Below are 16,293 nucleotides of genomic sequence, written 5' to 3'. Positions count from 1 at the left end.
ACTTCTCTATAACTTATCTCTTATCTCATTTTGGCTGAAGATGCAGACAGAACCACTCCTAAGATTTTATTGTCACTGTTTCAGAGAAATGTCAAGTGGCCATGTCTTATTCAACTCATGATCAAGGGCAGCATTTTCATACTGAACCAAAGGCACGTTGTAGGTACTTTAGTCTCTACAGTATGGCAACCAATACAAACCAATAAAATGAAAGGATACAAACTAATACAAAGCTCATTTGAACCTTTGGTGTCAAGAATCCTTTAAAAAGAGATCCGTTCCTGATCCTAACGCACAAACACTGCCTCTACTGATCCTCACAGTAGAACCATTTACTTCTTATTTTGCTCACTCACCATCTGCATCGGCCCGAGTTTGTACCTCTCACGTATTACTGTTAACATTTGAGCTACATGCATCAGATTTTCTGAAGTGGAAATACCCGGAGATATTTGAAAAACCCAAATGTTTGTTTAATAACACTTATGCTGTTCTGAGGGTTTTTCCAGAATCCACAAAGACTCTTAAAAAATATTCAGTCTGTTCCACAATGAATACCTTATTTTAATCAGTTTCTCAAGTTACAACTGTTTTTCTTATATACAGGTATCATGAAATGACATATGTAGCTACTTGCTCTTTATGTATACATTGCTGCATAAAATTTAAAACTCTGGTTCACATTGTAGCCTAAAAATTGAACAAGAAGCTACTACATAATTTCTGGCTATCATTTTTATTTGGATTAGGATAAAGATGCACAACTTGCAAAACAGGTGAAATATCTGTTTAATCAAGATGGTCTCCAGAGTCTTAAAGGATTCTGGAAATACCTTCAGAAATGATGTAAGTGTTGTTAAAGCACGTCGGGTAATTTTTTTCCAGATCCCTAGATCTGTGTATCGAATGTAGTGTCCATGCATGAGAGGCACACAAACTGGGACTACGTCTGCGCAGTACGTGTTAAACCTGTGGTGAGATGGATCATCTCAGAGACTAAAACAGTCAAAAAGATTTGTTTACTGCTCATTTTCTTAACACACGCACACACTCACACAGACATACACACCATCTCAACTGCTGAAGTGTCTTATTCTCTAGCTGTAAGTGCATCCGTTCTGGCTGGTGGCAGCGTGTCTGTCAAGCAGATGAGAGGATTTGTTGCTACAGTGGTGAAAAGGCAATCTCTCAACTTTCACCTTGACACTTTAGCCTTCTTTGATCTGAACAGAAAGAGCTACGATTGCTACTTCTCTCTTTCTCTCTCTCACAAACACACACACATACAGAGGTCCATCTCTCTGCCTCAGCAGTATTTGGCTTTACGTGACCTAACAGCCATGGTTTGTTGGCAGTTTTAATGAGCTTGGTTTATGTCAGAGTTGAGGTTACCTTTACTGGAACTTGGGCCACGTGTCTCTCACCTCTACTTGGATCAGGTAACACTTCTTTACACTCAGCCGGATAAACCCCCTGCCCCTTGTACATCCACTAATGTCAAACGTTGGTGTTTTAATAAACTGTCACTATAAATGAACTCAACTGTTCCCACGCCTGCACTCATGCCGTCAGAGGACACAGTATAGTGTATCTTGCAGATTTACAGTAGAATAATGACTCAGTAGATATGATCTCCAGGGTTCAGTGACAAGAAGTGCTTTGTCAAAACACTTAAGATATGCTTCCTGTCATGTGTCGACAGCAATATAAATCAAAAGTAGAATAAAAAAACAGCTAGATTTTTTTTTACCACTTGCATTTCCTCTCTTATTTGATTTCATAATTTAAAGGAATATTTTGGCATTTTGGTTTTCTTGCTGATACCACTCTCATATCTATACTGTAAATATGGCAAGGTAAGGCAAGGCTAGTTTATTTGTATAGCACATTTCAACAACAAGGTAATTCAAAGTGCTTTACATAAAACATACAAGCAACAGGGAAATATAAAAAAGTTTTAAAGAGTTAAATGAAAAATAAAACTGGCCAGTCTCTCACCTTTGCTTATTTTACTCCTTTTATTCCCCATCTCCCACTCTATCTTTTTGTTTATTTATTTATTTTTTACTCTAATCCTAAGGGGACTCTAACCCTTTAACACCTAGGGACGCTAACCTTAACCCTTCCTTCATCACTGTAAATACGGATTGTCCACGCTACAAACTCTGGCAAAAACGGTTGACAGCGGGTCCTGTTGACAAGTTAACAGAAAAAAGGGACTCTAACCCTTGTAATTCTACTTGGCGCTGTTAACTGAGGATCAGCCGTGTGAGCTGATACAATCAAAAGAGTACTCTTTGGCCTCAGGGAATTCACAGTAGACATCTTGACAGCTTTTTAAATAGTGTTCACTGAAAATCCAAAAACAAAGAAAAAGAATACAGGACAGTTAAAGTCACAGTGCAGTGTAAGTTATCAGTCCACAGCTTTAAATTTGATTTAATTAAAGGCAGTGGTAAAAACAAAAGTCTTCAGTCTCATTAAAAGAAGAGAGTTTCTGCAGACATGCAGTTTTCTGTGAGTTTGTTCCAGATATATGGAGCATAAAAACTGTTTAGTTTTGACTCTGGGGACAGAAAGCAGACTTGTCCCAGGCAACCTGAGAGGTCTAGATGGTTCATAACGAAGCAGAAGATCAGAAATGTATTTTGGCCCTAAACCATTCAGTGCTTTATAAACCAACAGCAATACTTTGAAATCAATTCTCTGACAGACAGGAAGCCAGTGTAAAGACCTCAGAACTGGAGTGATGTGATTCACTTTTTTAGTCTTAGTGAGGACTCGAGCAGCTGCGCTCTGAATTAGCTGCAGCTGTCTGATCGATTTTTTAGGGAGCCTTGTAAAGACACTGTTACAGAAGTCGAGACGACTGAAGATAAATGTATGGATAAGTTTTTCCAGGTCCTGCTGAGTCATAAGTCCTTTAATCCTTGAGATATTCTTCAGGTGATAGTAGGCTGACTTTGTAATTGGCTGCTTAAATTCAGGTCTGAGTCCATGACTACAACAAGATTTCTGGCTTGGTTGGTGATTTTTAACATTACCGATTGAAACTGAGCACTGACTTTCAATCGTTCTTCCCTGGCTCCAAAAACAATAACTTCAATTTTAGCTTTTCAATTGAAGAAAATTCTGGCACATCCAATTGTTAATTTGTTTAATACAATTACTCAGCGCTTGAATGGGATCATAGTCCCCTGGTGATATGGTTATGTAAATGTGTGTGTCATCAGCATAATTATAGTAACAAATGTGGTTGTTTTTCATAATCTGAGCCAGCGGAAACATGTAGATGTTTAACGCCCCATAATGGAGCCTTGGCGAACTCCACAAGTCATTTTTGTTAGCTCAGATGTGTGATTACCTATAGACACAAAGTAGTCCCTGTCCTTTAAGTAGGATTTAAACCAGTTTAGTACTGTGCTAGAAAGTCCCACCCAGTTTTCAAGTCTGTCAAGTAATATGTTGTCGTCGACCGTGTTGAAAGCAGCACTGAGATACAATAATATCAAGACAGAAATTTTGCCACTGTCAGTGTTCAAATGGATGTCATTGAAGACCTTAAAAAGAGCCATCTCAGTGCTGTGGTGAGGTCAAAATCCTGACTGGAAGACATCAAAACAGTTATTTAGTGCCAGGAAAGCACTAAGCTGTTGAAAAAACGCTAAAAAAAACGGCAGATTTGTCATGGGCCTGTAACTGCTCATTAGTGATGTGTTTAAATTGCTCTTTTTTAAGAGTGGCTTAATGACTACAGTTTTCAGGGCCTGTGGGAAGAAACCTGAGAGGAGAGACATGTAGACAATTTGTTGTAGATCTGAGGCCATGCAGTTAGAAATTTTTGAAAAAGCCTGTTGGCAGAATATCAAGGCAGCAGGAGGAGGATTTCAGATGTTATATTATGTCCTCCAGGTTGTTATGGTTGAAAGAATTGAATTGTCTCATACTATATGAATTGTTTTTAAGTGGACACAGGGACAACAACACATATCCTGTACCTGACATGGAGGCACTGATTGCTTGTCTTGTTGTTTGAATTTTGACTGTGAAGAAGGAGGCAAATTCATTGCAGGCCCTGGTGGATAGAAGTTCAGAAGCTACAGACACAGGAGGTGGAAACAGCAGCTGGGTAGCTTAGCTTAGCATAAAGATGGAAACAGCTAGCCTGGCTCTGTTTAATGGTATCAAACTCTGCCTCTAAAGCTCAATAACACTAATTACCCCCTGTCTCCAGTCTTTGCTAAGCCAAACAATTGCTGGTGATAGTTTCATATTTACAGTACAAATATGAGAGCGGTATCTATCCTGTTATGTCTCAGCTAGAAAGCGAACAAGCTAATTTACCAAAATGTCAAACTATTTCTTAAACAGCTTTGTGTGACCTTTATTTTGAAGTGAAGCAGATGAAAATTCTAATAGCTGAAACATGTCATCCATCTCAAATTTCTAATCAGTAATAATGTCAGCATCTGCCTCAGTTTAATCAAAATTGAGCCAGAAAATGCTGTTTTCTCTCCCATCTCAAATTCAGCCTGTTTTTTTAATCTCTTCACAGGAGCAAATTTTGGTGCATAATGTCAGACTCCCCACCATTTTATCCCAGCGGCGGCAAGTCTCAAACATCAACCCCTCAGGCCAGCCTACACACCTGTGAGCCTTGTGGGACCTCCTGCCAACAGATGGCAGAATCACAGGTACTGTGCTGCCTCAGGCAGCTTCTTCTGTGAAACACTGGGAATAGAAAATCAGTTTCACCTGCATTTTCACCTTTTTTCCACTCTTAATGCTAAACTAGAATAACCAGTGGCTGACTGTTTGACTAATTCTCAGCAATGAAGCCAAAGAGTATATTCCGAAAATGTCGAACTACTCCTTTAACCGATCAGTACCACAGATCACAATAAAATAAAAAGAGTGTGTTCTCCTGCCCCAGAAAAATTTTTTTTTTTTAGTTTTCTGTTTACATATGTGAACATAAAAGTCTGAGACAGTTCTCTGTGATTTATTTACTATGAGACAGAGGGTTTTAATGGCCCCAGGGGAATCACAGTAGACATCTTGACAGCTTCAATGGGAGTCGAAACAATACATATGGAGCCCAACCCTGATTGGTTTGTCAAAGGTTTATGATGATTGTAATAACATCTTTAATGATTTGTAATCACTGTGATGATGATCACACCACAGACTAAAGCGGGCGGGGACGTCTGCTTCACCCAGCAAGGGAGCAACACCTTCAGCTTGAGGACTGCAGCTGGAAACAGGAGGCACAGTGCTGATGGGACCATTGGTTCAGGGTCAAGATCAGCACCAGCACGAGGCGCCGTTGACTCTAACCGTTTCCATCCTTACCATCGACAGTTCAGCGATGGAGCAGTAACAGCTGCAGGTTGTCTCCCTCAGTGCTCGTCTTCCTTCAGCTATCTGCAGGAGGCGTGCGGCCCTGATACTCATTCACACAGCTCAAGCGGCGAGGCACCAACATCCTGGGACCACTACAATGGCAGTGTTCGGGTTTCTAGATTTATGGTACACTCATTTTATTCTAACCTTTTATTTCAGTTAAGACTTTATGCAATCCAAAACAACACGTTGATACTGCTTTACTTTTCCTTACATGTTAGGACTACTACACACACATCTGCACACATTGAAGCAATTCATTGGTGTTCAGTCTTTATGAATATAAGAGAATTAATTTGACAAATGCACATTATTTTATTTAACATTATTTTATTTTTCAGGCTACAACTTTAATATTTTCTTTCACTCTCTGCGTTGTTTTTGGCCACAACAGGCAGCTGTTTTCAGAGAAAAAGCTCTAAAATCCCACTGCACGCTACCTGTCCAGCACCAAACAGATATTTCCACAAGGAGGTGCTAGAGCCCAAAAACAAAGCTGAAAGAGGGTGAATGTTGGATTAACATTTACCAGGTGGACAAAAACAGACTCCAAATTAATCCTAATGTTGCTCAGAAACTGCTGGATGTGTAAATAGGCAACTGTTTGCTAACTAGTTCACCATATCAAACTTCAGTGTCTTCACAAGTTGTTTTCACTGCCCCCCAAGTGGGAAAAAAACAGTTATTGCAAGTTTAAAGCTGCATTAGGGAATGCTTTTAAAAAATAACTTTTTATCATATTTGCTAAAACTGTCACTACATCCTGACAGTAGTACACCAGACAGATAATTTGTAAAAAAAATCCTCTGGCTCCTCCTACTTCTGTTAATGCTATTAGCAAGAATCCACTGCTCCCTGAACAAAACAACCAATCAGAGCCAGGAGGAGTCTCTAACACAGTGTCAGTCACTGCTCGTGCACCCACTATGCAGCCTGCCTCCTCAAGAAGGCTCTCACTCTGTCAAGCTCAATATCTTCAGCTTCTTGAAGGCTCCACACAGAGCTTCGGGCTCATTATGTTTGCTGCCATGGTGCTCGTGAGTGGCAAAGAGGCATGATGACAAACTGGGGAATAACACTTTTGAGGCGGGAGGGGGGAGGGGGGGCAGTGGTGTCATCCTGCTGTTAGATGTTGTCATAGCTACCTCAGAAGCCTGGGGCACTGTGCCCTGGGCCGCGATGCTTCAGAAGCTTCTTTATAATAAGTCAATTAGATGTAGTCAGAATCAGAATCAGAATCAGCTTTATTTGCCAGGTATGGGTACACATACGAGGAATTTGACTCTGGATTGTACAATGCTCACGATGTGCTTACTTATACAACAATACAATAATAAAATCAGACACAAGCTACAGTATAGAACACATATATACACACTATAAACAAAAACTATGTAGACAGATTGAGACAATAGTGCAATGAGCAGAGTGTAAAGGATGCAAGAGTGAATTATTATTACCATTATTATTACTATTATTATGTACAAGTTGAAGGTGGATGAGATAGGTACACATACACATACATGCATACATGTACTCATGTACACAGTGTGATGGAGCATAGTGCAAAGGATGCTGGAATATGTGTAGGTGTTATGTACTTGAGGTAGGTGGATTTGGTATGTTTGGTATGTTGCCAGCAGCCATACCAATTTAAACCCTGCTACTGCTGGTTCACTGAAGCTAGGCAGGTTTGTGCTTGGCCAGTACCTGGATGGGTGACCTACTGGGAAAATGGGCCAGTAGTAGGCAGTCTTCCCTCTGGTCCTAATAATAACAGTGCAGTGATGGGACACTGTGCTGTAGGAGCTGCCATCCTTCTGATAAGACCTTAATAGCAAGGTCCTGACTCATTGTGGTCAATAAAGATCCAATGGAACTTGTCACAAAGAGTATGGCTTCCCTGATCTGGAAAAGTCCTGAATGGAGGGCATATTGGCATTGACAATCTTTTCTGCAGTCCTGACTCTCCGTTGTAGTCTGCTCCTGTCCTTTTTGGTGGCAGATCCAAACCAGACAGTGATGGACGTGCAGAGGACAGACTGGATGATGGCTGTGTAAAAGTGGATCAGCAGGTCCTTATGCAGGTTGAGCTTCCTGAGCTGGCGCAGGAAGTATATCCTCTGCTGGGCCTTCTTGATGACCACTTCAGGTCCTGGGATGTAGTGGATCCCAGGCACCTGACGGATTCCACAGCAGACATAGGGCTGTTGAGTATGGCGATGGGGGGCAGATTGAGGGGGCTCCTTCTGAAGTCCATGGTCATCTCCACAGTTTTGAGCGTGTTAAGCTCCAGGTTGTTCTGACCGCACCAGCGAGCCAGCTGATCAACCTCCTGTCTGTAGGCCGACTCATCACCATCCCAGATGAGGCCGATGACCGTTGTGTCGTCAGCAAAATTCGGGAGTTTGACAGATGGGTCTCCTGAGGAGCAGTTGTTGGTTAGTCGTACGACTTTGGAGCAGTAAGTGTCTTGCTCAGGGACACACTGGTGGATGTGTCACAGTGTGAATTGAACCCACACCAAAGGCATGTTTCTTATTCACTACGCCATTGCCACCTTATCTTTGAGAAAACGAGTTGCGGAGAGAGGGACTGGGTTTTGCAGGGCAACAGGCTCCTGCTTGTGGGTTTAGTGAGCGGGGCCCAGCGGAGTGATATAAGCAGCGGAGCAAGAGCATCATATGTTTAATTACTATTGCCTCCAGCTTTAAAGGTGTCAAATTATGCCACAAGATCAATTTGATCGCAAAATTGAATTTTCTCATATTTTCAGAGTTTGTACCCAGAACTACCAGCTGTACCAGTAGAGCCCTCCTGCTTCCAGACTCAAAGCTATCCACCCTACAGCTCATCGAGCCCTCTACAACAGGTGAGTCAGTATGTTGGCTGAACCATAGACAAATGCTGGAGAAGATGGGATGTATGTCATTATTAATAAAACTGTGAGTAATTGATACGAGCCAACACAATGCCAATTTGTTTTAAAAGCAGTGACATAGATATGATTTTGACATTGGCAGGAAAGGATGCTTGTGATTTCCATAAACTACTGGGTGAGGACACGAGTCAGCGAAAGCTTTATCATATAGCGGTTTATGGATCAATAAATGTTTTTTTTAATTGGTTTTCAATTCAATTCATGATTTTTGCGTGTGATTTCTCTACAGGTCTCACCTAGACTGTACCCTAATAATGACCAGTCCAACAGCCCAAAATATTCTCTCTCCACTCAATCACACCAGGAGAGCACCAACCAGCCCCTCTTTCCCAAGCCCATTTACTCATACAGGTAAACACATCACATCACATTTCAACATATTTTTACCAACATTTATATTTTTGTATACCTTTATCATATTTAAAGCAACAATGTGTAGAATTCTTATATTTATATCTTCAAATTAATCTGATTGCACAATTAGAAAAGCCAATTCCAGTGAATATGGGTGGGATACTTTAAAGGGGACCTATTATGCTTTACTTTATTTTCATATATACAGTATAATGTCGAATGTTTTGTTTTCTACTTTCCTGCCTAGCTGATGTCATCAGCTCACAATCTGCTCCAGGCGCAGCAGGGACACGCCCATCCACCCTCTTAGTCTGTCACAGTATTCAACCACTGCTAACAGTAGCTTCCGTTAATTCAGCTAACTGTGCTGCTAGAGGATCCATTAGTTAGCTGACTGCTGTTTTGTCAGGACTGAACACAGACCCTGGTGTGTGTCAAGTGCACAGTGACTGTGTTTATTTGATACAAAACTATACTGTTGAAATTCATGCACTATGCCAGTAATTACATAGTGTACAGTGTACTAGGATTACATGTAAGTGTACGTAAGAGCAAATCAGTCCCTCCAGGATTTCGCGGGCCTTTTTAGTGATTGTTGTGGTCTAAAATGCCTGATTTTACAGTAACTGTTCTAAAGAATTGCGATGAAAATTGCGATGTTTTGGGGCAAGGAAATTGTAAGAATAAGTAGATGTGATTTTTATAAACTGTCCTTCCAGGATTTTGCAGGCCTAACCCTAACCCTGCATATTTAAACCAGCTTGCCTTGATTCTCTCAGCACTTGCAATTGACCAGAATGCAACAGTCTGACATCTTCCATGCATCTCTGCCCCTCTGCACTATGTTTTGCGGTGGCAAAATTTTTGTCAATAGATGATTTTCTTTTATGTTTGACCACAATACTGCAAGTTTTGCAAAACAGTTTACCCCAGGTTTGGTAAAGAAGATCCGGATAATGTTTATCACGGACCTTTTTTTTTTTTCTCGGCAAATGTGAGAAGTTGGTATCACACTGCTACATCTTTTAAATAAAGAAATGACAAGCTGACATATGACGAGGTTTTGCAGGAAACTGCAATGATAGGTCAAATTTGGGGAAGTTGTGGTGATTGGTCAAAATCAAAAAAATCAAAGTTGTGCTAAATTCATGGGGATTTAATAGTTGCGATCGTAAATTCCTGGAAGGACTGGGAAATGTCCGAGATGTTGGCCAATCAGAAGAACTGTGGAATGATGCAAAGTTACTCTAGTGGAATCCCAGAATAAGAACATAGAGCTGGAAATGAGCATAATAGGTCCCCTTTAAATTTAAGGGCTTGTTAGTGCCAAACCTAACATATTATTAAAATGCTAATGTAAAAATGTCCTTCATGAGTGCAGCATCTTGATCTTCATGGCTCTGAAGAACAGTAAAACGGGAAGCCTGCCAGTCAGTGAGATCTACAGCTTCATGACTGAACACTTCCCCTATTTCAAGGTATTTCAGTTCATGTTTTCTCTAACACATGCTGAATTTAATCAGCTGAAAAAAAATCTTAGAGTCATCTTCTAGCACAAGCAGCCCTGAATAAAACTTTGGGTTCATATTGTTTAATGTTTACAATACTATAGTTCACAAAAACTTTTCTAGTTTTTCTGCTCTAGTTTCACCTCTCACAAATAGCTTGATCTTAAAGTCAACTTTAGCTGGTTATAGAATTGACAGCATGTTTCTGAGGATGTTAAGGCCCTGGTTTCCTCTGCTCCTGGTTTAGTTCAGTCTTTTTAGTTACATGCGGACAACAGTAGAGTGATGATGGAAACTGACCACCTAGTTTTTTTTCCCCTCTGACCACCTAGATTTTTTTCCAATTAGCTCACTTATTTGAGCATTTTTTTTGGTTTATTTCTCCGTTTTTCACATGTGCTGACTTGGCATTTAGGCAGTCACATTTATGGCTTGGCAATTTCAGTTAAGTCCCGAAAAAAAGCTTTGTGCTACACCTGCAGCTATATGACCCTGGACCAGCTGTGTAGTAACCTGTTGAAGCATGAGACTGACATGGAGAGTAAAATGGGCAGATGTTTTGCATCTGTTTAATATCGGCAATTTGTGTGTGTGTAGGCAGTTTGGGAGGATATTGCAGGGATTGAAGAGATATCATAATCATATAATATTGTTGAGAAGGCTCTTGGCAGATTTTAAACAGGTTATAAATGAATGAATACTTTAATACTGAATAAATTAGCTAGCAGCAGTGTTCCGCCTGTGTTCGGGTCACCGCAAATACTGTACAAGAATTCCAGGTATCCACAAATCAAATAGGTTCAAACTCAAGTCTGGAAAGCACTCAAAGACTTGCTGCCATTCATATTCAATAAGATGCTTTTCAAACAACTGCCTGTCACATTAAACACAGGCTGCAGGGCCAGAAAATACATGAGGCAGATGGAAAATGGAAGGAAAGTACTTTTATATGTAAATACCTTCAGGTATCTTAGAGTTAATTTCAGTTCAGTGGACACTTGCTATGGCATGCAGATATCAAACATTACAGATGGTGGAAAAATGTATACACATTTTAATCTTCCCTCCAGGGAGGGCCTGGTATTCTGGTTTCTGTATATGGATCTCAGTGAAACACTTACTGTAGGCAGTGGGTGAGGGCAGATGTCTTTACTGAACAGTAACAGACTTTATTCCAAGATTGGGCATCTAAGTATGATTCATATTTTAAAAGTGTGAAACAAATTAAAACAAAAATTATTTTTCCATGAAACTGTAATAGTTAATTTTTAGCCACACCGGCTGTATAATAGATGCTAATGTTGGTCTTTCGGGTGATTTGTCCACTACTTTTGCAGCTTTTCACTTTCTAAAGGAAATCACCAACATTTGTTTGTTCATCTAGTCGATCAACATCAAATAACTTCATTATTTCAATCAATTTTCAAGCAAAAATGCTAAACATTCACAGATTCAAACTTCTCAAATGTGAGAGTTTACTTCTTTTTTTCTTCATCTTATGTGAAAGAATGTCATATATGATTGTTCGGACAAAACCATAGACTGTATATAAAAAGGACAAAAAAAGTTATTTAAACACATCACTGGGTTTTCTAACATTTTATATAGAAAATGATTTAAGGTGTCCTGGTAGCCCAGTGGTCAAGACACACATACATAGCAGGCATAATCATGTGTGCTTATTGCATTTCTTCTTGTAGCATGAAATGATCTGACTTGTCATGATAAAGCATCTGCCCTTTCTTTCCCATCTTCTCAAGCTATCCAACCCTCTCTGTTTTCAGACGGCTCCTGATGGGTGGAAGAACTCTGTGCGTCACAACCTCTCCCTGAACAAGTGCTTCGTGAAGGTGGAGAACAAAAATGGAAACTCGTCCCGTAAAGGCTGCCTTTGGGCACTCAATCCAGGCAAGGTGGAGAAAATGCAGGAGGAGCTGCACAAGTGGCGTCGCAAGGACCCCGTCACTGTTCGCAGGAGCATGGCGAAGCCAGGTGGGTCCCTGAAACATATTGAAATATGCACCAAAGAACAGGACAATGAGGAAGTAAGGTGGAAAATAATGTTTTTCAGAAGATTGGTTTTACCATGTATTCATTGCAATAAAAGGTTAAAGGATCAAAATTGTACTGTACAGACATTTGACCTTTTAATAATTTTTTGCTCATCTGACTTGCACTTTAAATGTATCAAAATTGTATGGCCATTTTAGGACTTTATTTTGATACACACTTTTTCAACAGAAGACCTTGATCGTCTATTGGGAGAGAGGCCGGGCAAGCTCAGGCCTTTGCCACCTTACACCAACCCAGCGTTGATATCTAGAGTTGCCACTATCTACAGCACAACCTCATCATCCTGCACCCAAGCACAGCTTCAAACACCCTGCCCACCTATTCGGCGCTCACAGTATGCAAATATGCAAACTCAGCAGCCCCGCTACCTTCCACCCACCGCTGCAGCTCACCCCAGCAACTCCTTTGCCTTATACTCACCCTGTGGACAGCCAACAGTTACTGGAAGCCTGAACTCACCCTTGGCTGCTACGATGCCACCTGTTTACAGTGCTGCCCTGCAGGCCGACTACAGTATCGGCCACAAGAGCATACAGGACTTTTTGTTGGAAGGAGACGCCAGTTACGACATCGATGCGCTCAACCCCAGTCTGATTGACCTGCAGCTGCAAGGTAGGAGAGTCACATTGGGACAATATGATGCATACAAGATAGTTTGGTATTTGTGTGTCAGTAGAATTACGAAAGATTAGTTTAAGGTGATTTAGAAAAAGTGTCTCACTTACATAGTTTGTCCACCAGGGAGCACTGACAAGTGTAAAATGTTCTGCTTAGTACACAATGTTGGTGGCAATCCTTTAATAACCAAATTGACTCTAAGTTGTTTAGATTTTTTTAAATTAAAAAATGAATTCTGGCTGATCAGAATTTTTCCCTCTCTCAAATCTGGGCAATTAATTTCAAGCTTTTTTCGGGTGGGTCCTAACTCACTTTGCCTTTCAATCACTTGCATTAAAACCTCTGCAAACAAAGAACATTTCAAGTTTAAGTTCAAACTCTGTCCTATGTATTCAGCCAATAGAGGCACTACTTTTCTTGCTTTTTTGGGATTGAGGAATTCAATTTTGGATTTGGACTGTTTTTTAGACTACAAAGTGCTGCATCAGGGACTAACATCCTGGTTCACATTCATCTGGGACACAGGAAGAGATGACACATGCATGTAAACAGTTCACATGACAGTCACATTGGAGTCTTGCTTGCTCTTTCAGCCCATAATGGAGCATGCTAGTAGTTGCTTACCTCATTTTGCAAGGGGGTCAAAATGTGACTGCATATTGTTTGGTTTGGATTGTCTAAACCTTTTCATTTTCATGTTCAAGAAGCAAAAGCACAGATGCAACTATTGGCTCTGTGTCATTTTCGTGTCCAACGTTAGCGGTAACAACTAGCTATTACTAATGCTATGAATTATGCCAGGTGTTGGCAGGTAAGAATGTCTGCAGTGAAAAGGGTCTTTTGGCAAGCTGAACATGCATGTTGGCCTTCACATACAACCTGTGGTGAAGCAGGCAGGACAGGACATAGTGATGTGACCAGGGTTGCTGTAAGCTACTTGGACCATCTGACTTTAGTGTTCCCTTATTCATAAATTATGCATGTTTTGATTCAGTCACTTTAATTTCTTTATTCTCTAATACATCCTTTTCACAGCGGACATTTTGGCTTATCATAGTGGGAAAGGCACAGGTGTGAGTAATAACATTAACAATGGTGTCATGACAGTTTGTCTTTGGCCAGCATGTCTCCTCCCCTTCTTCAGTGAAATGATTGGCAGCTGAATTTCTGTGTGATCGCAGCAAGCATTATTGTTTAGTGCTGAACAGTGACTGTTGATGCTCTCCCAAAATACACCAGATATTTCTTCATTTGTCTCAGGTAACTTGTGGGAGGAGTTAAGGAAAGACAGCATGGTATCTGATTCACAAGTCACTACCACAACCCGGTCCACTACGTGTGCCCTGCAGGACCACCACGTCCAGAACAGCTGCCTGCAGGTCTCGCCTCCTGTCAGTCAGACACCAGAGGTGATGGCTGTCGGTCGACAAAAAGCAGAGTGTGAGGACGAAAACACAAGCACTGGACGAAGCTTAGAGCAGCATGGCTGTTTGAATGGACTGCATCCTGTGGTTTATTCGGGGGTGGAGAGTCTGGCTGGGTATCTGAGCTCCTGTACCACATCCATCTCCTTAATGTAAAGACCTGACTGTTTGGGCTTTTTCACACTTCCTGACCATCTGTGTACCACATCACCCTGAATGATGTATGTTGTTGCAGGCAGCTTCATCCCACAGTATTAGCTTGGTGGTTGTTTAACCCATCAAATTCTTTGTTTACCACTGTGTGACAACGTCTGTGGAGGAACTAGGAACACAGTTTGAATCCACTGTCACGAACAAGTTCAGCTCTTGTTATATTGTTTTGTTTGTTTCAGTACATATTTCTTTCCCCACAATTTTTTTTATTACTACTTATTACATTTACAAATACTAAAAGGTTTGATAATTAGAAAAGTGAATAGGGAAACACTTGATAAATTAAAATTGTAATTACATTTCTCATTGTAATATCTATTGTTGCATATATTTGTAAATGTAACAATAGAGTATTTGTAAATGTATTTGTAAATGTAATCTATTGATTTGCCTTTTGCCAACTGTATTCTCAAATTGCTTTACAAATTTCTCATTATTGTGATATTAATTGATCCATTTTTTATTTTTAAGTCATTCTAAAACAATACAAATTGTTGTCATTTGTAAATCAATTTTCATACTCAGTTACAATGTATCTAGTCCCACGTTTTCAGTCCCTCCATATTTAGTTTTAAAAACACACATAAATTGTTAGAGGATGTCCTCTGCATAAGCACCATTCCATGTACTAGGTGCAACCTGGAACAAATGTACAGGATTGTCATGCCGTGGTATGTGAACTGATTAAATTCACCCTTTTATTGTTTTGATAACTTTGTATTTTCCCCATGTGGATCTAAAGGGAGCCCGTTTAGGTGGTTGTGACTAACTAACAGAAAGGCTGCTTTAGTCATCACACAGTCAGTCTTTGATTAGATTCATCAAGTGGCCAGAAACATGGCTCCATATGAATGGTAATGTTGCTCCTTAACTGTTGGCTTTGTGTGTAAGCAACTGTTTACTTTTTAATCAAATTAAAATGGGATGATATGTCATTGTTGTCTTTACAACTTGTACCTGCTTTGCCAAATAGCCCAACAATTAATAATAAAAAAAAGATTTATTGCAGGTTTGAACATGTCATTGGATATGTTCAGTACAATGTATTAAATACAAACCTGTGAGAAAATGTGTTATATATTTCACAGTGTAAGAAAAGTTTTGTTTACACTGATGTCTAATAGCTATGCTTGCCTGATGGATGATGACAGGCGCTGTCATTGCAACTGTGCAGTGAGACTGTTGTCACAGAAGATGGCAGCAAAGACACTGTGAGCTGCAGCTTATTACCTTCTGATGTGACTATCACATCTTTTACTTTCTGTTCGTGTTTTAGCACTTTGACAAACATGAGAAAAAATACAATACAGACCAATTGCAATCTTTTTATAACAGGTATTATTTTAGCACTTTGGGTTACTGAGTTTCAACAACTGTTTATGTATAAGTATTATGATACTTAAAAAAAATGTGTGAACTGATTAAAGAGTGTACCTTTTAAACAAATCTCAAACGTGTGTTTTCCTTAATGTTACCTGAACTGAATTTTTGATCTTAGCTTGAACATGATTTTACCACACTGTTTACTTTCTTTGTTCAGTGTAATGTTTCACTTTTTGTGAAAAAGAAAACCCGATGGATAGCAAGATTTCAAAAAAAAAATCCCATTTTTATTGCAGTGATGGAATTTCCGCTGTCAAAACTTTACATACGTTTTCTTTTTATACTTAAAACATTTATCATAATTGAAGTATACACAGTGTTCAGTACTACAGAGAACTGTACTGGATATCAAAATTGGTATCTGACTTTTTAGCTA

The 16,293-nt window shown here is 39.9% G+C and overlaps 1 protein-coding gene across 1 annotated transcript; it reads left to right on the top strand.

The window, feature by feature from the left end:
• The first annotated feature begins 4,574 nt into the window (after positions 1-4,574).
• On the top strand, positions 4,575-15,980 carry foxn1 (forkhead box N1). The gene is made up of 8 exons (XM_046074184.1): positions 4,575-4,694; positions 5,188-5,529; positions 8,180-8,275; positions 8,574-8,695; positions 10,080-10,176; positions 11,991-12,198; positions 12,448-12,891; positions 14,158-15,980. The coding sequence occupies exons 1-8, from the start codon at positions 4,575-4,577 to the stop codon at positions 14,475-14,477; spliced, it is 1,749 nt and encodes a 582-aa protein (XP_045930140.1). The 3' UTR covers positions 14,478-15,980.
• Positions 15,981-16,293: the final 313 nt, after the last annotated feature.

Source organism: Micropterus dolomieu, linkage group LG17, assembly GCF_021292245.1.
Source record: "Micropterus dolomieu isolate WLL.071019.BEF.003 ecotype Adirondacks linkage group LG17, ASM2129224v1, whole genome shotgun sequence".
In the NCBI taxonomy this organism is placed as follows: domain Eukaryota; kingdom Metazoa; phylum Chordata; class Actinopteri; order Centrarchiformes; family Centrarchidae; genus Micropterus; species Micropterus dolomieu.
This window is presented reverse-complemented; position numbering and strand designations above follow the sequence as displayed.

Excerpts from the sequence above, each read along its gene's own strand:
- foxn1 (XM_046074184.1), top strand. The coding sequence starts at position 4,575 with ATGTCAGACTCCCCACCATTTTATCCCAGCGGCGGCAAGTCTCAAACA. Across the intron at positions 4,695-5,187 it reads AACAGATGGCAGAATCACAG|ACTAAAGCGGGCGGGGACGT; the intron begins GTACTGTGCTGC and ends ATCACACCACAG. Across the intron at positions 10,177-11,990 it reads AACACTTCCCCTATTTCAAG|ACGGCTCCTGATGGGTGGAA; the intron begins GTATTTCAGTTC and ends CTCTGTTTTCAG.